General features: G+C 41.6%; 1 protein-coding gene across 4 annotated transcripts in view; it reads right to left on the bottom strand.

The window, feature by feature from the left end:
- The window catches only part of kdr (kinase insert domain receptor (a type III receptor tyrosine kinase)), a 96,966-nt gene extending 70,150 nt beyond the window's left edge, over nucleotides 1-26,816 (bottom strand). For 2 of the 4 annotated variants that reach the window (XM_068035180.1, XM_068035211.1), the window contains exons 1-7: nucleotides 26,452-26,816; nucleotides 20,114-20,195; nucleotides 18,544-18,749; nucleotides 15,109-15,233; nucleotides 11,356-11,524; nucleotides 6,899-7,038; nucleotides 6,355-6,526 (exon numbers count right to left, since the gene is read on the bottom strand). In XM_068035180.1, the coding sequence (XP_067891281.1) occupies nucleotides 6,355-6,526; nucleotides 6,899-7,038; nucleotides 11,356-11,524; nucleotides 15,109-15,233; nucleotides 18,544-18,749; nucleotides 20,114-20,195; nucleotides 26,452-26,515 (958 nt within the window). In that variant the 5' untranslated portion in view covers nucleotides 26,516-26,816. Of the gene's footprint in view, nucleotides 1-6,354; nucleotides 6,527-6,898; nucleotides 7,039-11,355; nucleotides 11,525-15,108; nucleotides 15,234-18,543; nucleotides 18,750-20,113; nucleotides 20,196-20,480; nucleotides 20,847-26,451 lie in introns of those variants that run through there. The other 2 variants (XM_068035189.1, XM_068035201.1) reach the window with 2 other exon arrangements.
- Between the last annotated feature and the right edge of the window lie 663 nt (nucleotides 26,817-27,479).

The raw sequence follows: 27,479 nt of genomic DNA, 5'->3' as shown, positions 1-27,479 counted from the left end.
CTGAGATGATTGGCCTTCAACACCGCAACCAGCTTCCTTAGTGCTAGGTATGATTCCAGCCAGCGGAGAGTTTACCTGGAATTTCCACTGACTTCAATTTTACTCGAGTTCTTTAATGTCACACTCAATCAAATGCTGCCTTGATGTCAAGGGCAGTCACTCTCACTTCACCTCTGGAATTCAGCTCTCTTGTCCATGTTTGGACCAAGGTTGTGATGAAATTCGAAGCTGAGTGGGCCTGATGGATGCCAAACTGATCATCGGTGAGCAGGTTATTGTTGAGTTAGTGCCATTTGGTTGCACTGTCTGACCCTTTCCTTCACCTTGCTGGTGAAGATCAACAGTAGACTTTTGGGGCAGTAATTGGACAGATTGGATTTGTCCTTCTTTTTGTGGACAGGGCATATCTGGGTAATTTTCCACTTTGTCAGGTAGATGCCAGTGTAGCTGTATTGGAACAGTGTAGCTAGGGTGGTGGCTAGTTCTGGAGTACACGCCTCCAATACAACAACCAGGATGTTGTCAGGGCCCATTGCCTTTGCTGTTTCCAGTGTGCTCAGGCATTTCTTGATATCACGTGGGATGTGTGAATCAAATTGGCTGATGACTGACATCTATGATGCTGCAGATCTCAGGAAGAGACCAGGATGAATCATCCACTCAGCATTTCTGGCTGAAAATGGTTGCAAGTTTTTCAGCCTTGTCTCCACCATCATTGAGGATGGGGATGCACATAGAGCCTCTACATCCAGTTAGTTGTTCAATTGTCAACCACCATTCACGACTGGATGTGATCTGATCCATTGGTTGTACGATCACTTAGCTCTGTTTATAGCATACTGCTTCTGATGTAGCTTCACCAGGTTGGCATCTCATTTTTAGGTAAGCCTTGCGCTGGTCCTGACATTCTCTTCTACACTCCTCATTGAATGAGAGTTGGTCCCCTGGCTTGATGGTAATGGTAGAGTGAGGGATATGCCAGGCCATGAGGTTACACATTGTGGTGGAATACAATTCTGCTGCTGCTGATGTCCCAATGTGCCTGAATGCCCAGTTTTGAGCTGCTAGATCTGTTCTGAGTTTATCCCATTTAGCACGAAGGTAATGCCACATGGTCACTCCTACCTATGCTGTCATGGACAGAAGCATCTGCGACAGGTAGATTGGTGATGATGAGGTCAATCAGGATTTTTCCTCTTGTTAGTTCTCTCACTACTTGCCACAAGCCCAGTGTGGCAGATATGCCCTTCAAGACTCAGCCAACTCGGTCAGTGGTGGTGCCACCGAGCTGCTCTTGGTGATGGACATTGAAGTCCCCCACCAAAAGTCATTCTGTGACCTTGCTACCCTCAGTGCTCCTTCCAAGTGGTGTTCAACATGGAGGAGTCCTAGTTCATCAGCTGAGGGAGGGTGATATGTGGTAATCAACAGGAGATTTCTGATGAAAGGTCACAGACCTGAAACATTGTTTCTCTCTGCACAGATGCTGCCAGACCTGCTGAGTATTTTCCAGGAGGTTTCCTTGCCCATTTTTGACTTGATGTGATGAAACTTCATGGGGTTCGGAGTCAATGTTGAGGACTCCCAGGGCAATTCCCTCCCAACCATGCCACAAACACTGGTATGTCCTGCCCATCCTGTCCAGCAGGGATGGTTATGCTGGAGTCCTGAACATTGGCTGAAAGTTATGATTCTGTGATCATAACTATGTCAGGCTGTTGCTTAACTAGTCTGTGAAACATCTGTCCCCATTTTGGCACAAGCCCCCAGACTCTAGTGAAGAAGATTTGCAGGGCCGAATGGGCAGGGTGTGCCTTTGTTGTATCCGTCGCCTAGATCGATGTTGGGTGGTCCATCTGGTTTTATACCTGTTAGACTTTTCTGTAGTCGTTTGATACAAAGTGTGGTTTGCTAGGCCATTTCGGAGGGCAGTTAAGAGTCAACCACATTGCTGTGTTTTTGGAGTCACATGTAGGCTAGACCAGGTAAGGTCAGGTAAGGTCCCCTTTCCTCCAATACCCAAAAGGGCATTGCTAAACCAGATGGATTTTTCCAACAATCCGGTAGTTTCATGGTCACCATTTTACTGATCCTAGCTTATTTTTTAAATTTCAGATTTATTTAATCAATTGAATTTAAATTCCTCAGCTGTCATTGTGGGATTTCAACTCAGGTCTCTGAAGCATTAATATGGGCCTCTGAATTACTAGTCCAGTAACATTACCATTATGCTACCTGTCAGCTATGGCACTCAGAGTGGCCAGAGAATGGCTGGTGAGGCAAATGGGAAAAAAAATTATACTGCTGCATTGCAGGGTGCTGTTTAGCTTCAGCATTGGGTTCAAGTTGTGTGAGCTTTACCTAGTATCTGTTTGTGCTATATCTGACCTGAGAGTGCTTGATGTTGGTAATTGGGTAACTGAAATTGGGAAGAGTTCCATTCCCCATCACTAAAATAAAATTAAGATGCATTTGCTATAAACCTTAGAACAAAAAGTGATTATCCATAATGTGGATTAGAACTAGCAGATGGCCATGGATAGAGTTGAACAGCAAGGGAGCTTCCTAGGGAGCTTCCAGCCCAGGAGCCATCTTGAACAGAACAGGTGGACTGATACGGGTTATAAGTCCAGATAAATTGGCGTAGAAACTGGGCGCCACGGGTTGCCTTTGTCGGTGGGAGAGGTCATTGCACCTCACTGGACAGCTACCGCCCGCCTCAAACCGGGCAGCCCCCGGTCAATAAGGTTCTGTCCCGCCACAGTCTGCCTGCTTCAATGGGTGCTTGGAGCTCAGGGTCATTGCCCGAAAGGTGGACTGATACACCGCACCAAACAACATGAAAAAAGGAAAGAAGGTACCAGCCCTTCGCTTTGCAAGCTGGAACGTCAGAACTATGTGTCCTGGCCTGTCGGAAGACCTTACACAAATCAACGATTCTCGGAAGACCGCCATCATTAACAACGAGCTCAGTAGATTCAATGTGGACATTGCAGCACTTCAGGAGACTCGCCTCCCCGCGAGTGGCTCTCTAGCAGAGCAAGACTACACCTTCTTCTGGCAGGGCAGGGATCCTGAAGAACCAAGACAGCATGGAGTGGGCTTCGCCATCAGAAACTCCTTGCTCAGCATGATAGAGCCTCCCTCAAATGGCTCGGAACGCATACTGTCCATCCGACTGCTCACCACCTCTGGTCCAGTACACCTACTCAGCATCTATGCTCCAACACTCTGCTCCGCACCTGAAGCTAAAGACCAGTTCTATGAACAACTCCATAACATCATTAGCAGCATCCCCAACACCGAACACCTATTCCTGCTGGGGGACTTTAATGCCAGGGTTGGGGCCGACCATGACTCATGGCCCTCCTGCCTTGGGCGCTATGGCGTTGGAAGGATGAATGAGAACGGGCAGAGACTGCTTGAGTTGTGTACCTATCATAACCTCTGCATCACCAACTCGTTCTTTCACACTAAACCCTGTCACCAGGTTTCATGGAGGCACCCAAGATCACGTCGTTGGCACCAGCTAGACCTCATTGTCACAAGGCGAGCCGCCTTAAACAGTGTTCAAATCACACGCAGCTTCCACAGTGCGGACTGCGACACCGACCACTCCCTGGTGTGCAGCAAGGTTAGACTCAGACCAAAGAAGTTGCATCATTCCAAGCAGAAGGGCCACCCGCGCATCAACACGAGCAGAATTTCTCACCCACAGCTGTTACAAAAATTTCTAAATTCACTTGTAACAGCCCTTCAAAACACTCCCACAGGGGATGCTGAGACCAAGTGGGCCCACATCAGAGACGCCATCTATGAGTCAGCTTTGACCACCTACGGCAAAAGTGCGAAGAGAAATGCAGACTGGTTTCAATCTCATAATGAAGAGCTGGAACCTGTCATAGCCGCTAAGCGCATTGCACTGTTGAACTACAAGAAAGCCCCCAGCGATTTAACATCCGCAGCACTTAAAGCAGCCAGAAGTACTGCACAAAGAACAGCTAGGCGTTGCGCAAACGACTACTGGCAACACCTATGCAGTCATATTCAGCTGGCCTCAGACACCGGAAACATCAGAGGAATGTATGATGGCATGAAGAGAGCTCTTGGGCCAACCATCAAGAAGATCACCCCCCTCAAATCTAAATCGGGGGACATAATCACTGACCAACGCAAACAGATGGACCGCTGGGTTGAGCACTACCTAGAACTGTACTCCAGGGAGAATGCTGTCACTGAGACTGCCCTCAATGCAGCCCAGCCTCTACCAGTCATGGATGAGCTGGACATACAGCCAACCAAATCGGAACTCAGTGATGCCATTGATTCCCTAGCCAGCGGAAAAGCCCCTGGGAAGGACAGCATTACCCCTGAAATAATCAAGAGTGCCAAGCCTGCTATACTCTCAGCACTACATGAACTGCTATGCCTGTGCTGGGACGAGGGAGCAGTACCCCAGGACATGCGCGATGCCAACATCATCACCCTCTATAAAAACAAAGGTGACCGCGGTGACTGCAACAACTACCGTGGAATCTCCCTGCTCAGCATAGTGGGGAAAGTCTTTGCTCGAGTCGCTCTGAACAGGCTCCAGAAGCTGGCCGAGCGCGTCTACCCTGAGGCACAGTGTGGCTTTCGTGCAGAGAGATCGACTATTGACATGCTGTTCTCCCTTCGTCAGATACAGGAGAAATGCCGTGAACAACAGATGCCCCTCTACATTGCTTTCATTGATCTCACCAAAGCCTTTGACCTCGTCAGCAGACGTGGTCTCTTCAGACTACTAGAAAAGATCGGATGTCCACCAAAGCTACTAAGTATCATCACCTCATTCCATGACAATATGAAAGGCACAATTCAACATGGTGGCTCCTCATCAGAGCCCTTTCCTATCCTGAGTGGTGTGAAACAGGGCTGTGTTCTCGCACCCACACTTTTTGGGATTTTCTTCTCCCTGCTGCTTTCACATGCGTTCAAATCCTCTGAAGAAGGAATTTTCCTCCACACAAGATCAGGGGGCAGGTTGTTCAACCTTGCCCGTCTAAGAGCGAAGTCCAAAGTACGGAAAGTCCTCATCAGAGAACTCCTCTTTGCTGACGATGCTGCTTTAACATCTCACACTGAAGAATGCCTGCAGAGTCTCATCGACAGGTTTGCGTCTGCCTGCAATGAATTTGGCCTAACCATCAGCCTCAAGAAAACGAACATCATGGGGCAGGATGTCAGAAATGCTCCATCCATCAATATTGGCGACCACGCTCTGGAAGTGGTTCAAGAGTTCACCTACCTAGGCTCAACTATCACCAGTAACCTGTCTCTAGATGCAGAAATCAACAAGCGCATGGGTAAGGCTTCCACTGCTATGTCCAGACTGGCCAAGAGAGTGTGGGAAAATGGCGCACTGACACGGAACACAAAAGTCCGAGTGTATCAGGCCTGTGTCCTCAGTACCTTGCTCTACGGCAGTGAGGCCTGGACAACGTATGCCAGCCAAGAGCGACGTCTCAATTCATTCCATCTTCGCTGCCTTCGGAGAATACTTGGCATCAGGTGGCAGGACTATATCTCCAACACAGAAGTCCTTGAAGCGGCCAACACCCCCAGCTTATACACACTACTGAGTCAGCGGCGCTTGAGATGGCTTGGCCATGTGAGCCGCATGGAAGATGGCAGGATCCCCAAAGACACATTGTACAGCGAGCTCGCCACTGGTATCAGACCCACCGGCCGTCCATGTCTCCGTTATAAAGACGTCTGCAAACGCGACATGAAATCGTGTGACATTGATCACAAGTCGTGGGAGTCAGTTGCCAGCATTCGCCAGAGCTGGCGGGCAGCCATAAAGACAGGGCTAAATTGTGGCGAGTCGAAGAGACTTAGTAGTTGGCAGGAAAAAAGACAGAGGCGCAAGGGGAGAGCCAACTGTGCAACAGCCCCAACAAACAAATTTCTCTGCAGCACCTGTGGAAGAGCCTGTCACTCCAGAATTGGCCTTTATAGCCACTCCAGGCGCTGCTTCACAAACCACTGACCACCTCCAGGCGCGTATCCATTGTCTCTCGAGATAAGGAGGCCCAAAAGAAAGAATTAGAACTGAGTTTAAGTTGTCAGTTGATAAACCCAGGCTAGTCCGTTTAACAAATAAACAAGTTGAATTTTGAAATAACAAACATATTATTAACACTTTCACTGTCCAGTTGATTTGATGTAGGAACTCTCAGTTGAGCATTGCATTTACCAATGAAAATGAATGCTTTTAACTGTTAACAATAGAATGCTTTAAATTTTGTTTACAAGAATCCCTCCTGAGTTGTGTTTGTGGATTTTACAGCCACATCATATAAAAGATCTCACCATAGATGATGACATCGGTGCTGTTCTCCTTTGTCATGACTCCACTGGAAGCTCTGCAGAAATATCTGCCTTCATCTCCTTTCGTCACCTTATCTATAATCAGAATGCTTGAGAGTTCCAGCTCATCACCTAAGTGTTGTTTCATTGTTTTGTAGAATAGAAATGGATTCTGCTGTAATTAATAAGAAGTCATGTAATGTAAAAAAAATCCATAGGGCTGAATTTGTTCAGTGATTCACTGACAATCTTATTTCATTTGATGCTTGCATTTGATTTGCTATTCTACACTTTACCTGTTCAACACCTGCAGCTAGAATAGAAGTGCCTCCAGTTAAACATATAAAAGGTGCATACCTATGACTACTGCCTCCAACCCAATTTTCATGGCTTCACTCCCCTCCCCTATTGAAGGCACTGAACTCAAACTTGGAGTATCAGAGACTGAACCCAGGACTTTTCACCTCTGCATGGATTTGTCCCGTAGTGACATTTAGATTTGCTTTTTTTCAACTAAACAAAGTTGCAAGGCTTTCATATGTTATACCTTTACTCCAGGACGCGTCCAATCAAATTTCAGCCGTACGTTGACCTCAGTTCTGGCAGTGCAGTTGATTATCAAGCGTTCTCCCACTGCTAACTTCACTTGTGACGGAGGATTCAATGTAAGTTCATGAATCTTGGTTCCTGCAGGAAATCATTTACACAATTATCGATTATGTGATGGCAAAATAATAATAGTCATGAGAAGTGTGTTCAGAGATGCAGATAATATTACAAATTATAGGGGTGTTTTGCTTTGTGCACTAAGTGTAAAAATGTTTAAACCTGTTTATAAAAAGCACATTTACAATTTCCCTACACAAAGCATGAGGAGGAAATACCAAATAACAAATACCATCTATATCCCTGATCATGTCGCTGTGTTGAACATAGAACTAAAATAGTGTATTGTTTGTGACACATATACTGTTCTGTATTTTCCATTTAGGAGCTTTCCAAGTTTTGCTGTTGATGTTCTAACTTTTGCCAGTGCTGCCAAATGTTCCTTTGCCCCATCATTTTGGTTACCAGGGTTCGCCACGTAGATTTGTATCATGACGCAACAAGAGTTTGCTTATTTTGGGTTGAAACTGCACCAATTGGCAAGCGAAGACCAATAATATAGTCTTTTCTGGCTAGCTCACAGTTCTAGATTTTAATCAATATGGTTCACTATTAAACACGGTAGTTGCTTATTTCTGAAAACCATGCAAGTATCTAATAATGAAAAACAGCCTTTGCAAAGCCATATGAAGTCATTAAAGCTTTTTTTTTAACTGTCCTTCATTAGCTGTGTTTAGAATGTAACTGTCTGAGGAAACATTGTATGTTTTAATATGTCTGATTTCATTTAGAGTTTAAACAATAAATACAGTTTTGATCTCATCAATTGTGCCGATATTTTAACACACGCTATAACTGTTACACACAAACTGTAAACATATCAATCATATGAGTCAAAATCAAGGATGTAGATATAATTTTGGACTTTGATCTCCATCGAGGCCCTAGCATAGGGTTACACAGAAATTACAACACCATCATTTAGCCTAATCACTCGGTGCTGATATTTATTCTCCACGTGAGCAGGTGCCCACTCAGTTCTCATATCCCTTTTATCCCCTTTCCTCCAATGACTTGTCCAATCTATTCTTAAATGATGACATGATCTTTGATTCAGTCATTTTTTTATGTCCCGAATGCCTATTTCTTAGAGTACTGGGGACATTATTTAAATCCACTAATTTAAATCGCAATTAAGTTGCTATGCTTCCAGTAGTGTGAGTTTCAATGTGCTTTTGGAAACCATCTCTAAAAAGGGGTTCAGCACAGATCTGTGATGTGGTGAAGAAACATAGCACAGCATATTGCTAAAGGCTTAAGGGCCTCAGGGAGACAAACACTGAGATTACTCAGATGGTCAATTCCAACTGGTAGACATGCCAACATTTTTAGATGCAGGGTGGAGATTGGGACCTTAACCATAGAAAATGAAAGAAAGTCAAGGGAAAATTAAGTTCATGAGCTTCCAGCAACAGGTGTTAGAATCACACAAAAGTAAAATACTGCGGATGCTGGAAATCTGAAACAAAAACAGAAAATGCTGGAAATACTCAGCAGCTCTGACAGCACCTGTGGAGAGAAAAACAGAGTTAACATTTCAGATCTGTGATCTTTCATCAGAACTGGCAAAAGTTAGAAATGTAATAGGCTTTGAGCAAGTGAAAGGGGGGAGGTTTCAAAAAGAACCAAAGGGAAGGTCTGTGATAGGGTGGAAGGCAGGAGAAATTAAATGACAAAAGGTTTCATGGTACAAAGCCAAAGGTAGTGATAATGGGACAAGTAGAGAAACAAAAGATGTATCTGGATGAGGTGGGAATGGCAGGACAGCAGCCATCCAAACACAAAGTAAAGGGATTAAGAAAGAAATGAGGGGGATAAAAATGAACCAGCAAAAAACAAGAAAAAAGAAAAAAATGGGGGCAGAGGTTATGATGTAAAATTATTGAACTCAATGTTGAGTTTGCGTTGAGCTTCATTGAAATACTGTAGCAGTGGGAGCCCTGACATTTCTGTCCATCGTCCACGATGGTGTTCCAATGAAGCTCAACACTAGCTCGAGGAACAGCACCTCATCTTTCAACTGGGCACTTTACAGCCTTCTGGACTCAACATTGAGTTCTATAATTTTAGATCATAATCTCCGCCCCCATTGTTTTTCTTTTTTTGTGTTTTTTTTTGCTGCTTTTTTCCCCTCTTTTTTTAAAAGTCCCTTTACTTTGTGTTTGGATGGTTGCTATCCTGCCAATTACACCTCATCCGGACACATCTTTTGTTTTTTTACTTGTCCTATTACCACTCCTTTTGGCTCTGTATGATGAAACCTTTGTCATTTAATTTCTCCTGTCCTCCACCCTATCAGAGACCTTCCCTTTTTCTTTTTCCTACCCTCCCCTCTTTTACTTGCTCAAAACTTATTACATTTCTATCTTTTGCCAATTCTGATAAAAGGTCACAGACCTGAAACGATAACTCTGTTTATCTGCCCACAAATGCTGCCTGACCTGCTGATGTCGGCGTTCTAACCTTGCCAATTAGGCTACCATCTGTGGCATGCAGAAACGTGATGAAAACAAATGCAATACCTTAGGAAAAAAAGACAGATTTCTTTGGTGTAGCCTCAACCAATTACAATATCAATCTCATGCCAAATGAATTTGATGTGGACTAAGTTCTACAATGAACTGACTATATAAAAGCAATCAAATTATTTACTAGAGGAAAGCTGGGTTTCCTGTTGACAAAACCTGAAACACAACAGTATAAATAATCGACAAGCCAAACCTTTATCCCAGCAGGCAGTAAGCATGAAGCGACATCCTACTGTCTGTAGCTGTGCTTAGCGTTATCAGCCAGCAGCACAGCCCCACTGTGAGAAGCAGTATAAACTGGCCAGTTCCGATTATCTATTATCTCAGTTTACAGATTGCTCTGAAGTATTTTTAAAGTGAGATACATATGGGCCACGGTACAGATGTTTCAGGTTATAGGCTGATAAACCATTTTTTTTTCATCAGAGAACTATTTAGACTATGCATTAGAATTTCTCCCCCAGTCACTAAACTGTGCTCCCACTGTTATGCTGTAATTATATGCACTTGAGTAGAAATAGTGCAGAAAGAAACTAGGATGATTTTCATGCCCCTACCGCACTATTAGCACATCAAAACAGGGTGGTTGCGGGATCAAAATAGTGTGGCTAGTTGAAGATTGGCTTCTTCCTGCTATGATTTTTGGATAGATCTTAAGGCTAGAAAGCTGAAGCTTCCTTCAGGACCTGGCAGGGTCAGATGACTTGGTTCTGACCCCAAAGCCATTGTTTTGTTTTCTCTGCCCGACAGATTACCACCAGTTCCTGCTAATATCCACCAAATATCAGAGGTAGAAGTTGTGAGGCAGCTATTTTGAGTGCACAGTAAAGGAATCCTCAGTTTCAGTCAGGAGAATCTAAATTAAAAACAGAAAGTGCTGGAAATACTCAGCAGGTCAGGCAGAATCTGTGGAGAGAGAAACAGAGTTAACATGTTCTGATGAAAGGTTGCAGACCTGAAACGTTAACTCGGCTTCTCTCTCCACAGATGCTGCCTGACCTGCTGAGTATTTCCAGCACTTTCCGTTTTTATTTCTGATTTCCAGCATCTGCAGTATTTTGCTTTTATTTTAGGGGAATCTGCATGTTGGCTTGACATCACTTTTTTTATGCCAGCTCCTTTAAGGTTTAAAGGCTTCCACCATTAATGCCCTTTGTTAGGGTCTGAGGTTCTGGTAATCGATCATAAATACCTGGTTGTTCAAGGTAATAGGGTGAACAGGTGTTGGGTGTTAATTAGTTAATTGTATTCAATGTGTATATATAAAGAGCCAGCCAGTACTGGCTGGTGGTGTTGTTTGGAGAGCAGAAGTGAGCTCTGTGACAAGCAATAAATAATCTACACGGAAGCATCGTAGTCTCAGTGTCTTCTTCACAAACAGGCCTGGCGATTTCTCTAACATCCTTGCCATAATAAATGCTGAAAATGTTTGCCTGGTGCTCAAAACTGGCTTCTTCATATCACTCATCAATGCTTCCAACCCTCCTCTTTAGGGTACTGCTACAGACATTTGGAATTCAGCAGCCCTGCTGAATATCCCACCACCGGATCAGTGAACTGCCTATAGCCAATGCATTTTGTACTGGCAACTTGCCAAAATAAACTGCATGAGGTCTGGCCAAAAGAATGGCACGGGAACTGTGACAAAACCTTCAGAAAGGCACAGCACATGCCCCATTCACCCAATATCTGCTCAACAATAACATCACCCAATCTGCACTTTTCAAAATCAAAATTGTTTTGAAGTGGAACTTAAATATGAAATTTAAAGTTTAGACTCTTCAGTATAAATGTACAAAATGCACCTTACCTAAAACTACTACCACGTAAAATTTGGAAGAATAGACTCTTCCATTTACTGTTGTCGCACACTGGACCATTCCTACATCTCTGATCTTGTGACTCAAAATAGTGAAACCTTTCTGATTGTCCCAGAAAGTTGTCATTCCATCAGGAACAATGTATTTTTCCGGATATTTCTGTTCAAACATTAAACAGGGATTATTTCACGGACTAAAACATGTAACATTAAAATAGAATTGCTAAATATTGTTAAGATTACATGCTATGATTGCTTAACAAATACATTATAAAATATGTCATAGAATCATAGAGGCATAACAGCACAGAAGGAGGCCATTTGGCCCATCATGTCTATGCTAACTCTCTGTAAAGCAATGCAGTCAGTCCCATTCACCCACTCTATTCCCGTAGCCCTGTAAGTATATTTTCTTCAAGTGCCCATCCAATTTCCTTTTGAAATCATTGATCATCTCCACTTCCACCACCCTTGTAGGCAGAGAGTTCCAGATCATTACCACTCACTGCATAAAAATTTCTTCCTCATATCCCTCTGAATCTCTTGCCCAAAATTTTAAATCTGAGTCCCCTAGTCCGGTGCCATCTGCTAATGGGAACAGCTTTTCTTTGTCTACCTTATCTAAGTCTATCATAATCTTGTTCATCTCGAGCAAATCTCCCTAGAATTGCTTTTGCTCCAATGAGAACAACCCCAGCTTCTCCAACCTAACCTTGTAGCTAAAATCCCTCATACCTGGAACAATTCTGGTAAATCTCCCATGCATCCTTTCAAGGACTCTCACATCTTTGGTGACCAAAACTGGATACAATACTAATTGTGGCCTAACTAGAGCTTTATAAATGTTCAGCATAATCTCCCTGCTTTTGTACCCAATACCTCTATTTATGAAACCCACAATCTCAAATGCTTTGCTAACTATTCTCTCACTATATCCTGTCACCTTTAAAGATCTATGCACATGAACCCCCAGGCCTTCTGTACCCGCACACTCTAGGACTGTGCCATTATATCTATATTGCCTGTCCCTATCCCTTCTGCCAAAATGTATCACCCGACACTTCTCTGTATTAAACTCTATCTGCCACTCATTTGCCCATTCTGCTAGCCTATCTCTGTCCTGTTGCAGTCGATTGGTATCATCCTCACTGTTTGCCACACTTGCAAGTTTGGTATGATGGGCAAATTTTGAAATGTTACTCTGTATTCCAATATCCAAGTCAATTATATAGATATGCATATCAAAAAAGGTAGTGGTACTAACACTGACCCATGGGGAACACCACTGTCTACCATCCTCCAGTCTGAAAAATAACCATTTAGCACGACTCGCTGTTTTCTATCCTTAAGTTAATTTCTTATACAAGTTGACACTGACCCTCCTATTCCATGAGTCTCAATTTTGTTAACCAGCCTTTTATGTGGTACTTTGTCAAATGCTTTCTTAAAATCCATATAGATGGCATCCACTGCAATCCCCTCATCAACCTTCTCTGTTACTTCATCAAAAAATTCAATTAGATTATTCAAACACGATCTGCCTTTTAAAAACCTGTGCTGGCTCTCCTTAAATAACTCAAACCTCTTCAAGTGCCTGTTCATTTTTTCCTTGATTATTGTTTCTAAAACCTTACCCACCACTGATGATAAACTGACCGGCTTGTAGTTACTAGGGACATTACACCCTTTCTTGAACAAGGGTGTCACATTTGCCACTTTCCAATCCGTTGGCACCTTCCCTGTATCTAGGGAAGTCTGGAAGATTATGGCAACCGCTTCCGCTATCTCCACCCACACTTCCTGTAACACCCTGGGTTGCAAGCCATCCAGACCAGGCGATTTATCCATTCTAAGCATAGCCAGCCTTTCCAATACATCCTGGCTATCAGTTTTCACCCCATCCATTACCTCTGCCACCTCAGCTTCTACTGATATTTTGCTAGCATCCTTTTCCATAGTAAATGCCAATACAAAGTACTCATTAAGTCTAGCCTTGCCCTGCATCTCGAAGCAAGGATCGCGTCTTTATCCCTAATAGGCCTCATCCAACCTCTTACTACCCCATACTATTTACATGCCAGTAAAAGATTTTTGTTTGCTGCCATTCTATTCTCATTTTATCTCTTTGCCAGTTGTATTTTCCTGTTCACTTCATCTCTCAATTTATTGTATTTGGTCAGGTTTTCGCTTGAAGAATTCCCCTGACATGAACTATACACCCCCTTTTTTGGTTTGTCATATTCTCTATCTCCTTCATCACCCAAGGAGCCCTGGCTTTGGTTCCCTTACCTTTCGCCTTTTTTGGAATGTACCTAGCCTGTACCTGAAACATCTCCTTCTTAAATATCACTCATTGTTCTGTTGTCATTCCATTGAAGTTAGCCCTCTTCCAATTTAGAGGTTCTACTTTAGATTGTTCCTTACTCTTCTCCATTACTAATCTACATCTTTGGATATGATGATCACTCTTACCCAAGTGCTCCCCCACAGACACTTGGTCTACTTGGCCCACCTCATTCCCCAGCACTAGATCCAGCAATGCCTTCTTCCTAGTTGGACCAAGAACACACTGGTCAAAGAAGTTCTCCTGAACACACCAGAAATTCCTCCCGCTCTTTACCCTTTATTACCCCAATCGATTATTGGGTAATTAATTTCCTGCAGATTTGCTCCTCTATCTCTCTCACACAATTTGGAGGCCTATATGATATCCCCAGTAGTTTGAGCATACCTTTCTTGCTTCTCAACTCTAACCAAATTGTCCTTGCCCCCTCAAGGACATCCTCTTCTTCCAACACTACAATGTCTTCCCTAATCAGTACTGCTACCCCACCTCCCTTTTTCCTTCACTATCTTTTCTGAATATTTTGTAACCTTGAATACTAAGCAACCAGTCCTCATCATTTTTAAACCACGTTTCTGTGATTGCTACTACATCATATTCCCACATGACTATTTGTGCTTGTAGCTCACCAACCTTATTCACCACACTTTGTGTGTTTACACACATGCATTCTAAACCTGTCTTTGTATTCCTCATAGTCCTTCTTAGTCCGCTCCTATCTAATATATTACTATTTACTTCCCTAGTACGATCCAACACTCTCACTCCTTTATGCACCTTATTCCTCTTTTCTACTTCTATATGCTGACACCACCTGAAAATTTGGTTTAAACCGTCCCTAACCACACTAGTGAACTTCCCCATGAGGACATTGGTCCCAGTGCTGTTGAGTTGCAACCCGTCTCTTTTCATTAGGTGCCTCCTGCCCAAGAACTGGTCTCAATGCCCCAAGAATCTGAAGTCCTTCTTCTGCCCTGTGCCTCTAGCCTCCCTATCTTCCTATTTCTACTCTTGCTAGCGTGTGGCACTAGGAGTAATCCAAAGATTACTACCTTCAAGGTCCTACTTTTTAAATTCCTCCCTAGCTCCTGAAAGTCTGACAGTCAGACTTCAATGCCTGCCCTCTCTATATTATTGTTTTATAGTATAGTACTTTACAGAATACGAAAGTGGTGGATTTAACAGAGCTTTAGGATCCTACCCACTCCAGTATTCTAAAATGTTTGCAGACAAAGAAATCAAATTATCCTGAATGCGATCACCTAGAGAGGGGCTACTTACAACATTGCATTAGACATATATGTACATTGAATAGCATGGCTTTAATGAGGTAAACTTTATCTTAATATAAATGGGGCAAGTAATATGATGCAGTAACGCAGATAAACAATTATATTTACCGTATGTAGGGTCACATTAAGATCTGGCATTGAAACCTTGCATGGAATGACCAGTGTCTTGGTTTCAGTTATGTACAGAGCTTCTGGCATATCAGGGTGGGAATTCACAAAGGGAATTTGATAGTCTGAAATGCAAATAACACATTTGTTTAGCTACAAAAGTAAAGTAATTTGTTATACCTGGCAGGTGCTTCTAAAGCATATTTTGAGATAGTATCAGATGCTGGCAACTTAAATCCTAGGAGCAACATAATTGCAAAATCCTTCAAGATTTTGACTTAATTGAAAATAATGCCTATGGTTTCTGTATGGGTTAAGAGTAGAAGTCCATTTGGCTTAATGACACCAAGACTAAATGGTAAGGTGCCTGGTGTATTTTTCTTTTGTTGCTCTATGGGTAGAGGACTGGTTTCCCATTCTGAAGATTCAGGATTGAATGTCGTCCTTCACTGGTTTACCAAATTAAGAAGCAATTTTGCAATTTTTTGGACATACAGCAAGGGCACCTCAAGATAGTGGCTCAGTTCATCATGGGGAGGAAAAGTCATTAGTTCTGGCCTTGCAAAGAATGCATGGGTGGAATGAAAGAGAGTAATACTGGCCACAGTGGGCAAGAGATCCATCATTTGGAAAATTCCTATTTCCCTTTTCTTGAAGGAAGCACCATAACTTTAGGAGTTTTGACAAAGAAAGTAGGTTAAGCGCCTGCAAAGCTGCAATTATACCAGGATCACACTGACAGTACAGAGTCAATGGGAGGTCACCTAATTTGCATTGGGCTCGAGGGCACCCAATCCACTACAGGCACAATACCGATATTTGCTTGCCCCATTCAGCCAGAGAATCTGGTTCTTGCTCAATTTTGGGAAGGGACTGGGCATTTTGCCAGTTCTGCCCAGATCGAATTGCGTAATCCCTCCACCCACTGGGAAAAAGATCCAATCCAGATTTTCTATTTTTCCTAATTCCATTATTTGGTTGTTCGGCTTACTTCCCTGACCTGGCCTGTAGATTGACATTTCGAGAAGTTGGTGTGCCTCATCGCTTTTGGCACGCTGGCCTCCAGTTCTATGGCGGATCTCAACTGAGCCAAGAAAACACAAACTTCTAGGGTAAGGAGGCCCCCGCCATGTTCAATAACCCTGGTGGGACCCTCCTAACATCATTGGCCTTACAAGGGGTGGGGAATGATTCTGCACCTTACAAGGCAATCTAGAAAATCCCAGAAATGGAGGATGTTGGGCCCATCAGGTCCCTGTTGTTTTCGGGTAGGATCTGCTGGACTCCCACCAGGATTAGGGCGGGAGGCAGCAGAACTTCCAAGGAAAGTCTAGGCCTAATTCTTTTGATTCATTTTTTTTCTTTCAGTTGGATTTTTACTGAAACAATTTTCATATGAGGCAACCATCAAATAATTGCAGTTATTTGAGCCACATTTGAAATTCAGTGAGAACAATTTTTTTAATTTGTTCATGGGACGTGGGCATCACTGGCTAGGACAGCATTTGCTGCCCATCCCTAATTGCCCTTGAGAAAGTGGTGGTGAGAAGCCTTCTTGAACCACTGTAGTCCGTATGGGGTAGGGACACCCACAGTGCTGTTGGGAAGGGAGTTTCAGGATTTTGACCCGGCAACAGTGAAGGAACGGCAGCAATATAGTTCCAAATCAGGATGGTGTGTGGCTTGGAGGGGAACCTGCAGGTGGTGATGCTCCCATGCGTCTGCTGCCCTTGTCCTTCTAGGCAGTAGAGGTCGCTGGTTTGGAAGGTGCTGTCTAAGAAGTCTTAGTGTGTTGCTGCAGTGTATCTTATAGATGGTACACACTGCTGCCACTGTGCGTCAGTGGCGGAGGGAATGAATGTTGAAGATAGTGGATGGGGTGCCAATCAAGCGGGCTGCTTTGTCCTGGATGGTGTCGAGCTTCTTGACTGTTGTTGGAGCTACACCCATCCAAGCAAGTGGAGGGTATTCCATTACACTCCTGACTTGTGCCTTGTAGATGGTGGACAGGCATTGGGGAGACAGAAGGTGAGTTATTCACCACAGGATTCTGAGCCTCTGACAATGAGGCAATTTGTTATCCACATTTGACAAATGTGTGCTTGTCTCCTTCCAATTTTGATACAGATTCAAAATCAACTATAGATGTACAAAAATGTCAATATTGAGGTAAAAAGCTCCCAAACCCCAAAGGCTTGTCAAAGACTGTCGATATTACCACCCAATGAAATGACTGTAGCAAGGCAGATTTACAAGAAGTCTCTGAGGGAACTTTGTATCAGCCTGAACACCTACAATCACATTAACAATAATCAATCAATCCATATATTTTATTGCAACTCCTGTAAAATCCAGTGAGAAACTAAACATTCTAGAGCTTGAGGGTACTTTGAAATTGCTCAAAAATGTGATGTTAGCTAGTCAATCTTTTCAGCATCTCATGGGCTGTAATGAGGTGATTGGGCAAGTAAATAAGTAAGGTACAGCTAAAAGAACGTCAACATATACAAAGGTTTTCCTTATTTATATGACACTGATTAATTTGCTGCCTCTATCATTTTAAAATAAGCTATCTTACAAAATATTTTAGTGAGTAAGATCCTCGGGACAGCTAACTTTAAATGGAGCATACGGCATTTCCCCCCTAAAATTTCTGAAGTGCTCTTCAAAAAATGTAATTTTGTTAAGCATTATCGCTGTATGAGAATCACAATCTTGCTGTTTGAGGCTGACACACAATTACCTAATGTATAATAGCATGACTGATATAAAATGCAGGGAGTCAAGGACACCAATCAGGAAATTGGTTTGTTTTCTCATTATAAACCCTGTCCGATCGGTAAGACAGAAGGAAGTGCTGCAGGCAATCTGCATTTAACCATATTGCTTTGGAAGTCGGAGAACAGGAACCCGATGGAGGTTAACCCCAGCATGTGGTGGCTTTATTGTGGATACACTGCTCCAGTTGAAGCAAAGATGATCATTTGTACGGCCTCTGATAAGAATCTGTATCTGTCCCCACAAAAGAGACATTGCCGTGAGATCAAAGAGTAAAGCAGAATGAATCCACATGTTGCAGGAAATACAAGTTTAAACTGAAATGCTACTTACTGGAGAAAAAGTAACCAATTGAAATTGAGCTCTGTGTTTATTTCCGTACGCTAAAATGGTATTGCTGCCACCCTCATTTATACTATAACATCAATGAATAATGTTAAGATAAAAAAGGCTGGTTATAATTTTTTCCCTTCGTTATTTGCCTTTGTAAATTATTACATTGGAATATTTAGATAATACTAAACAGATAGAAGAAATGACCACGAAGAGAGTAATAACAATGATGAAGTGGAAATGTTTACTGTTTCTCAGAACATACACAACAAATTTCTTTCCAAGAACCATATCAGCCAACGAGTTTTAAAAAAGTTTTCTTACCCTGAACAAAGACATAGATACTTGCAGCCACTTGGGCCGCAGAGTGCTTGTGGAAACACCGGTATGTTCCCGTATCATTTGCAATGGTTTTTGTCAGAATGAGAGTCTTACAAAACGAAGTCCCGTTGGTGCAGTCACTCAATGATATCCTGTGCTCCATGCTACTGTGATTTCTGGGCCATGACCATTCCAGCGGTTCACGTCCGCTACAGCAAACATTCAGAAGCAACATGCACTCAATTAGAAATGCAGAGCTGCGTTAAGACTTATTTTAAATTTAGTTTCTTAAACAAAAAATGCTTAACCACAAACAATGATAAAATCTCGTTTAGCAAAGTGAAGAGGTGAAACGTTAAACAACGATTTTACTCATTTTCCCCATACATTTCCGAAAAGGAAAGACAATAAAAATAGCATATTATTGAAACAAATTTATTTTATGTTTATAGATTGGGTTTTTCGGGAGGAGGGGGTTGCAATAATAATTTAAACTAGAAATAAAAAAGAGTAATTATGTAGTCATAGTGCTGCATGGTGAGATATTTCATGAGAGACGGCTGCAATACGCATTTGTTGCAATTTCACGACTGTTTAAATATGAAAATCGCAAAGACAAGCAGATCTAAAACATGTTATAGAACTATTTTGCATTCATGGAGTAACGGTCAGGAGACTTCAGGATTTATTTTGCTATTGATAGCTCTTTGTTTTAGGGGCATCAACATATACTGGGATGTTCAGCTTTGTGAGGTGAATTGGTTGCAGGCAGTGAGAAAGGGTAATCCGAGGAAGAAATCTGCCAGCGCAACTGGATCATTTTTCAAATATTTTAATCAATCCACTAGCAGTAACAATTTAATGCAGAAAATGAAAACATTTCAGCAGTTTAAAAAAAATCGGTGTCAAATTCAATGCGTACATTAAACGGGGTTTTTGAGGTATTTTGAAAAATTCCTTGTGAGAGTTCACGCAGAAATGATATGAACACATAAAATGTTGTCCACATGTCACGTTTGTTGACAGAAATATAACATAAACTTTGGACTGTGAATGACAATATCAATGCTTTAAATTTCATTGAAGTGAAAGATGATTAGAGGCGATTGTGAAATTTCTATAACAGATATATAATCAATTATACTTTTATAATTGTTGCACTTTCTTTCAAAGTTGTAGCTAACCAATGTGTCGTAATACAGAACAACTTGAAATGGTGGATGGCTGTTTTAAGACATTGGATAAACTTAATGCTCGCATCGCAAAATATAAACAGTACAGTAACACATATGTTAACTTGTTCATCTTTAATGGTTTGCATTTCAACAAAGATAATGGGATGTTATGCAATACATTGTGTTTGTCGAAGGATATTGTCAGCAGCAATTTTTAAGTCATCGTTACTAGATATAAAGGTAAGTATATAGAGAAATCGATTGAATGGATGCACAGAAATACACACATATATACAAAGACATAAATATTTACAACATACAAAGCACAAGGTTATGTGATATATAATGGATTTATTTTCAAAGTATTATTTCATGTAAAATGCAGAACTTTCTCTTACCTGCAAGTAATTATTAAAGTGTCATTAGCATTAATTACACGTTCTTTATTCTGAATGCTAAGGTGTGGAGAAGAGTAGAAACCTGCAAATTAAAACATCGGATTAAATTTAAAGAAAAACAGCTGTACAAACAAAATAGAGTGAATACAACCATGCATATTAGTTTAATATTTATAGATGTGCTGAAGTGGGTTTCAATGCAGAACAATCCGAGCACTCACGAATTTTGTGAGAACAGATTTTTGTCAAAACAAGTTGTCTTTGTTTTGCAACACTTGTTTGCCACTTCACTGTTTTATTACACAAGCAAAAAGCACTTTATAGCCTTTTGGACTCAGCACTGAGTTCAACAATTTTAGATAATAACCTCTTCCCCCATTTTGTTTCATGTTTTTCTGCTGGTTCAATTTTTTTCTCGTTTCTTAATCCCTTCAACGGCTCCTATCCTGCCATTCACACCTCATCTAGACACATTTTTTGATTCTTTACTTCTTCCATTACCACTCCCTTTGGCTCTGAACCATGAATCCTTTTGTTAATAGTCTCTCCTGCCCTCCACCCTTTCACAGACCTTCCCTTTTGCTCTGCTTTCCACCCTCCCCCTTTCACTTGCTCAAAACCTATTATATTTCTAACTTTTCTCAGTTCTGGTGAAATGTCACCAATATGAAATGTTAACTCTGTTTCTCTCTTCACAGATGCTGCCAGACCTGCTGAGTGTTTGCAACATATTCTGTTTTAATTTCACTGTTTTATTGAATGGAAACCTGTCTATGTATCAGTCGTCAATTGGCATCATATATATAGTATACAAGGGTGTAGCCAGGACTACAAAATGTGTAACAACTGTTGTAGGGAGATAGGAAGGAAATTCTTCTAGGGAGGGTCCAGGGACTGTTTCCCCAGAGGAACCTTGTAAAACTATACTTTAAAATATATATTTTCCTGTATTTGAGACTATGTCTGTCGCAATACTTGAGAGCCCAACTGAAGATTGGAGGTTGTGATAGAACAAAGAGGATGAAATAGTGCAGGTCCAACATATGTAAGAAAGTTAACTGATTACATTGTTATTATTTTTAAAAGATCACCGTAAATTTGCTATTTGAAGTTGTTATGATCAGTAACAGAAAAACCTTTCCATCTCGGCAATCTATCACAAATTCTTCATGCATCTATATTACATGCACTATGCTACAAATCTCATACATTAATTTTACATATGTGATGTTTTATTAAATTTAGGGTGTGTTTTAGCTCTAGCTTCAATGAATAAAGCCTGACTCTACTAGATTTAGGTAGATACATAAATCTCATTTAAAAAGCAAATTTTCAGTTTAATTATTGGAAAATATGCTGAGCCAATTTGCAAATTATTTTTTAGCAGAATGTAATTTATAAAAACGTACTAGAAGAGGACTGGCTGCATGACAAACTTACTTCAGTAGTCAGCATGGTGACACAAAAGGCATTTTTACAGAATGCCACTTACGGCTTCAAAAGGATAGGTCAGTTTCAACATGTCTTTATTAAACTATTTAACTCCTTTAATTACATATTGATAAAACATTGCATCTTGAGTGTTCTCCATTAACATAGCCACAGTACTGTGACAATGGAAGTGATGCATTGTGAGTGCTGTCTGCACTTTTAATTCAAATCGCTGAGCTCACATTATAATGTGAGGTCAGCTCCTTTACATAATATTGTTGTGCCACAGCACATGAAGCAAAGAGAAACATTAAATGCTGCTCTCAGCTCTTGCAAGGCTACTGGTCATCTTAAAACTGTGCTGCTGCTACAAGTTGGAAATGGCTGCATCAAGCCTAGGCTGATGAACAGCCCTCTTCCAGAATGGACTTTTGGAGGTCCTGTTGCAGGAGGTGCTGGAGAGAAGGGAAATTCTTTTCAGAGCAGGGGATACCCTCACTGAAGACTAGCAGAAGAATAGCAGGATGGAGGAAGCACCAAGTGTGAATATGTCTCAACTGTGGTCAGATGCTGGGAACAAGTGAGGAAGAAAGCTACTGCTTCTCTGAAAGGTTACCAAGGTAAGCATGTTCATGTTTCACTTAATTTTACAGTGTCATAAAATGAATCATAAAAGCACGTCATTGTAAGTCTAGTCACACACCTCATATTCCTTCACTTATTTTCCAAATACACAAGCATATGCATTTTCAGCACTGCACTGTATATTGCCATTTCAGTATGTGTGTGTGTGTGTGTGTGGGAGGGGGGCGGGATCAATGAAATATGACAAGGAACCAACACTGAGCACACAACCAACACAAAGTATATAAGATGATGTCTGCTACTGATTCAGGTAGGTTCTCCATTTCTTCCCCTATTCCTTTGAAAGCTGAGGTTGTGTAAGGTGCACCAGATTTCAATTATTCAGGACAGCAAGGCCAATCTGTATTACAAGCTTTCTTTGATCCTGCACTTCCTCCTTTGGAACCAGCAGAGGTTGAGAAGTAGGATACCCATAGTTCCTAATTAGGCTGAGCTCAAGTTATAGGTGCCTTGGCTAACTGATGACAAATGAGGCCCAGCTTTAAAAAGAAGCAATAGTGAAACTCATGAAATAAACAACCAACTTGTGTCAAGATTTTGAAACTGCCTAATAGACACCTTTACAGAACTGGAGTCAACATAGCTGAAGGGCCAATGAAACAGCACCTATTTCTTATGGGTGCTGAGCTCCAGCAGTGCTGTCAGGTACCAAAACTGTGATATAAGGCAAGGCTGTTAAACATTTTGTTTTTGAGATAGCAATGACTAATACAGGACTAGTATGCTGGCCTTTAGTGTCACAGATGATTTCCCATTCCCATTGCATTACCCCCCATGGTACATACAACAGGTTCACAGCAGGACTAAATGCCCCAGCAACTGATAGCAGAGCTAACCTCCACTCAATGCATACGGGAACTATAGTTACCAGGCATCACATTATTAGCTTCTTTAGTAAAAATGTTGTTCCTCTAAATTGTAATTAGTTCACATCATTTCAATTTAGTTTTTGACTTTCATCAGCAGTAGATCAGATTTCTGCCATACTTCCAATTGTGTAGGTTATGAAAAATTGTAAAAGTTTATGTCCAACTTGGCATTTTGGACTTTAACAGAAGACTGAAAGACTAAAAAGGCCAGACAGCTACTGAATATGTGTGATGTGTATGCATGTGTTACATACATTATTGCATTTTAACACATAGATATATACACACACAAATACATATATATATATTGTCTGCATGTGTGTGTGTGTGTGTGTGTGTGTTGGTGCGCATGCACTCAACACTTGAAAATGACCACCATGAGATTGGTGGAGGCAAAGCCCTGGAATCAATAAAGGAACAATTAGATATGGAGGAGTGTCATCTTCTTCTGGACTGATGAATATAAGATGGGCCAAATGGTTTTCTTCCTATATAAGTATCTTGTGTGGCACAATACACTTTTACTGAACCACCAAATATTTCAGGTAGATATATTAGAAAAAATGAAAAAAATACCCAATATTGTTCAGTTCTATACCTAGCTTTCTCAAGAAAGTAAAACACAGTACAATTACTGAAAATGACACAGTCTGATTCACAGATACATAGCATTCAAAAGGAATTGTTTGAATAATTAGCTGAGCACTTTAACAATGGTAGGAATGCACTCATGGAACATTCAGAGTATTTTATTCTGTAATGCAGTAGTTCTGAAATACTTGCTGACAAAGAGAATACTGTCTTTTCAAATCACAGTGTGTTGTTCTGCAGCCTCTATCATAACAGGATGAAGGGCAGATGGTCAAGCATCAGCTGACTGATTAAAACCTCACAAACTCTGGGCAGAGTTCCGATTTTCTGATGTTACCCAACTTCAAGGACTAACAAAGGATGTGAAATATTGGAATAAAGTGGACAACCAGCAGATGATCTCGCCCTTTGGGGATTTTCAAGGTTTACTCTAAACATTTCTTATCGTATCAGCAAAAGAAATTTAAAAAGTCTTGAATAATTACGTGCATTACGAAGTGATTTGGACATAGTGAAATTATATCAATTGCATTTAAAAAATCTATTTCTTTATACGATTCATTATATCATAGACAACAATCTTTATATAACTGTTCTCTTATGTCCAACTAACAGATCACGATTACTGTAATTGCAGTTAATCACAGTGACATGTTAAGAAATGTGAATGGTATAAATAGTCATGTCCCTCCATCTCGCAGGGGTGCTGGGTCCAAATCCAGAACTCAATTCGGTTTAAAGTACGTACAGATTCACCTCATTAGAAAGACCGCTGTCTGTTCTCGGGTACTTGCACTTATTGTCTAACAGATTTCCTCTGATCAGCAACTACTCCCACGTCTCCTGCCCGTCTGTCATGGGTTACTTCAACGAGACAATCCGCGTTGACAGCAGACTTCAGCAACTCGATTGCCCCTCCACCCCCACTACTTATCCGCTCACCTTTAATCAGCTACTGGGGAACTGCAGTGAATTAAAAACCTTGTAAAAGTGAATAAAGGCCCAGAGAGTTTCAAAGCCTCTCTGCCCCTGGGGCTTTTTTTCAATTTCCTTATTCTAGGAATACATGGGCTTTAATCAAATTATTTTGTTCGGTTTCTTTCCCTCCGGAGGCCAGGTTATGTGCTCCATGATTTGAAACGAGAGATGCCGAATCACGCGATGAAATCAAAATGTATTTGTAATATTCAGAAAACTAGGAGCTGTTTTACATATAAATATATCTAGCACCTACACAGATATGTTAATTTTGAACAAGGATTCGAGTGTCTTATTTGGATCACAAATATTGGATTTGTTCCAGACTGGGAATATCGTATGTTTAGGTGGGAACGTGGCTCGAGCCCTTTTACCCTCCGGCATCGATAAAGTTTCTCCACGATCATTTATTTTTCTTCTTGTTTGGAACGGTATTAGTTGTTGAGCAGCCTGTTGTAGAGATCCTGGAGTGAAGTGCCATCACTAAATGAGACCTCAATCCGTAACACCGACACCCTTCTTCCCAGATCCTGGTCAATATTCTCAATGGACAGCTCAAGTTTGCGGCAATTTACGATACTCTGCTTCGAAAGAATCTGCTGCAATGGTGCAGGTACGAATAAACGATGGACATTGGGGCATCTGTTATTCATTTCCTACTTTCTGAACTGCAGAAATCCGAAATCGCGATCACCCTTCCCCTGGTCGCTTGGCCCATCTGCACTTTCACGTCAGTTACTTATTCGACAGTGTTAAACCTGAGCTACTGAGGGAGCCTGTTTCACACTCAGTACTCTGAAGGATTTCGGTTACTGTGTTTCCTAGTTTTCTCCAAACAAATTTATTCGGCTAATTTCGATCACTTCGGTAGAATATTCACGGTGCACTGCCGACAGATCCCCACACCATAAGCCGAAAGAGTTGACATAATTTTATCCAGTCTTAACATAAATGAATTTTGTACAAAACTGCCGATTTCCTGCTTAACTTTCTACCGCCCTTCGGCTCTATCAATGAATGGAGGGACAGCAGGACCCTGAGGAAGGCTTTGTGCGATGTGCAACTGACCAGTGGCCCGGTGTCTCCTTGTGGTGTCAATTAAAGATCATTAAAAAAAGGTTTTTTAAAAATCCTCAATTCTTCCTAAACAATTGACTATTGCTAGAATTTCCCTGCCCAGGTAATCCAAATATAATCATTTCGATCATGAAGATAGATAGCTGATTTCTACCCCAGCCCCTGCTTTTTAACTTCATAACCGTGACCCTGCAACTTGCTGTTAGTTACCTGTTGTCAGAGTATGTGACTGTTTAAACGACTCGGCAATGTTGCATTACAACAGCTCGAACTAACCAGAACATCACAAATCATTGTAAGCAGAGGCCTTAGGTTGACTTGTCAGACCGCTTCATATAGCCAGGAGGTGGACTCTGCTGCGATCTCTTAAGGCTAAGTTAGCAGCTGTGTTTGTTCAATGGGATTTGAAAAGCAGGTCGGACCCTCCGCTTCTGGATGCAATAGATGTTTCACATAATCAATTTATATAATCTCAACAAACCACCTTTTGTACTCAGTGTTTAATTTATACTCAGGGCTTAGTTTCAAATGAAATTAAATATCACACGGGGTTAAATTCGATGCAACAAAAAACTCAACTGCAGAACGTTTACACTAATTTGCAAAACTAATTCAAATTTCCATGACGAAACAGTTTCGATATTTGTGGATTTCCTACTGTGATTCCACTTAATTCCATGGTTTGAATTTGGTGCCATTAAATATTACAAAACAAAATTTCTACGTTTGTTTGCAAATAGCCCTCACCCGTTCCAGCAGATATCCCCATCCGCAGCCACACCAACAGCGCGAAAAGCAATTTTTCCGACATGTCGCAGTAGGAATCCCGGGATCCAGATGAATGTGGTCTCCAATTCGACCAGTCGCTGCTCCAATACGCCTGTTTCTCAATATATGGTGGATGATGTCCAGCTTCACAATGTCATTCTGTTACTGGCGATCGGATCGTGTAACATATTAAAGTCACCTTTCATTCACTTGAGATTGAAAGGAGTCTGCAAATGTTGCTAGAGTGATAATCCTGCAGCTGTTATTCTAGGTCGTCCTGAAAAGGAAGATGTTGCACGTTGGGATCGGTTGGATGAGAGTCAAGTGGACATGGCAATTTGCTGGTTATATACAGGAGGAGGTTCCAGTTCACGAATGGTGATCCACCCGTCACGTGACGCGAGGGAACCCACCTCAAACAAGCCAGAAAGGAACGTTAGCACCAAGTTTGCTGCAAAAAGTGCAATCAGTGTGTGTGGATGTTAATGTGTGGATGTTAACCACCCACAAAAACAAGTTCGAACTAAAAACACATTGAAAAATGTGTGTATAGAAACATTTGCTTACAATGTTGAAAATGGGATTATATTTAAATGTAAGAGTTCGAAAATGGGAAAGTAAAAACTTTCTAAATGATGGAATTACGCAGCATGGCGTCATTTTAATATTAAGAAGTGAAATAGTTTCGTTGGTCCCATCCAATAATATAAATACTCTTCTTCTTTGGCCTCCTTATCTCGAGAGACAATGGGTAAGCGCCTGGAGGTGGTCAGTGGTGTGTGGAGCAGCGCCTGGAGTGGCTATAAAGGCCAATTCTAGAGTGACAGACTCTTCCACAGGTGCTGCAGAAAAATTTGATTGTCGGGGCTGTTACACAGTTGGCTCTCCCCTTGCGCCTCTGTCTTTTTTCTTGCCAACTGCTAAGTCTCTTCGACTCGCCACACTTTAGCCCCGCCTTTATGGCTGTCCGCCAGCTCTGGCGAACGCTGGCAACTGACTCCCACGAC

The sequence above is a fragment of the Heterodontus francisci genome, chromosome 1, assembly GCF_036365525.1.
Source record: "Heterodontus francisci isolate sHetFra1 chromosome 1, sHetFra1.hap1, whole genome shotgun sequence".
NCBI lineage: Eukaryota > Metazoa > Chordata > Chondrichthyes > Heterodontiformes > Heterodontidae > Heterodontus > Heterodontus francisci.
This window is presented reverse-complemented; position numbering and strand designations above follow the sequence as displayed.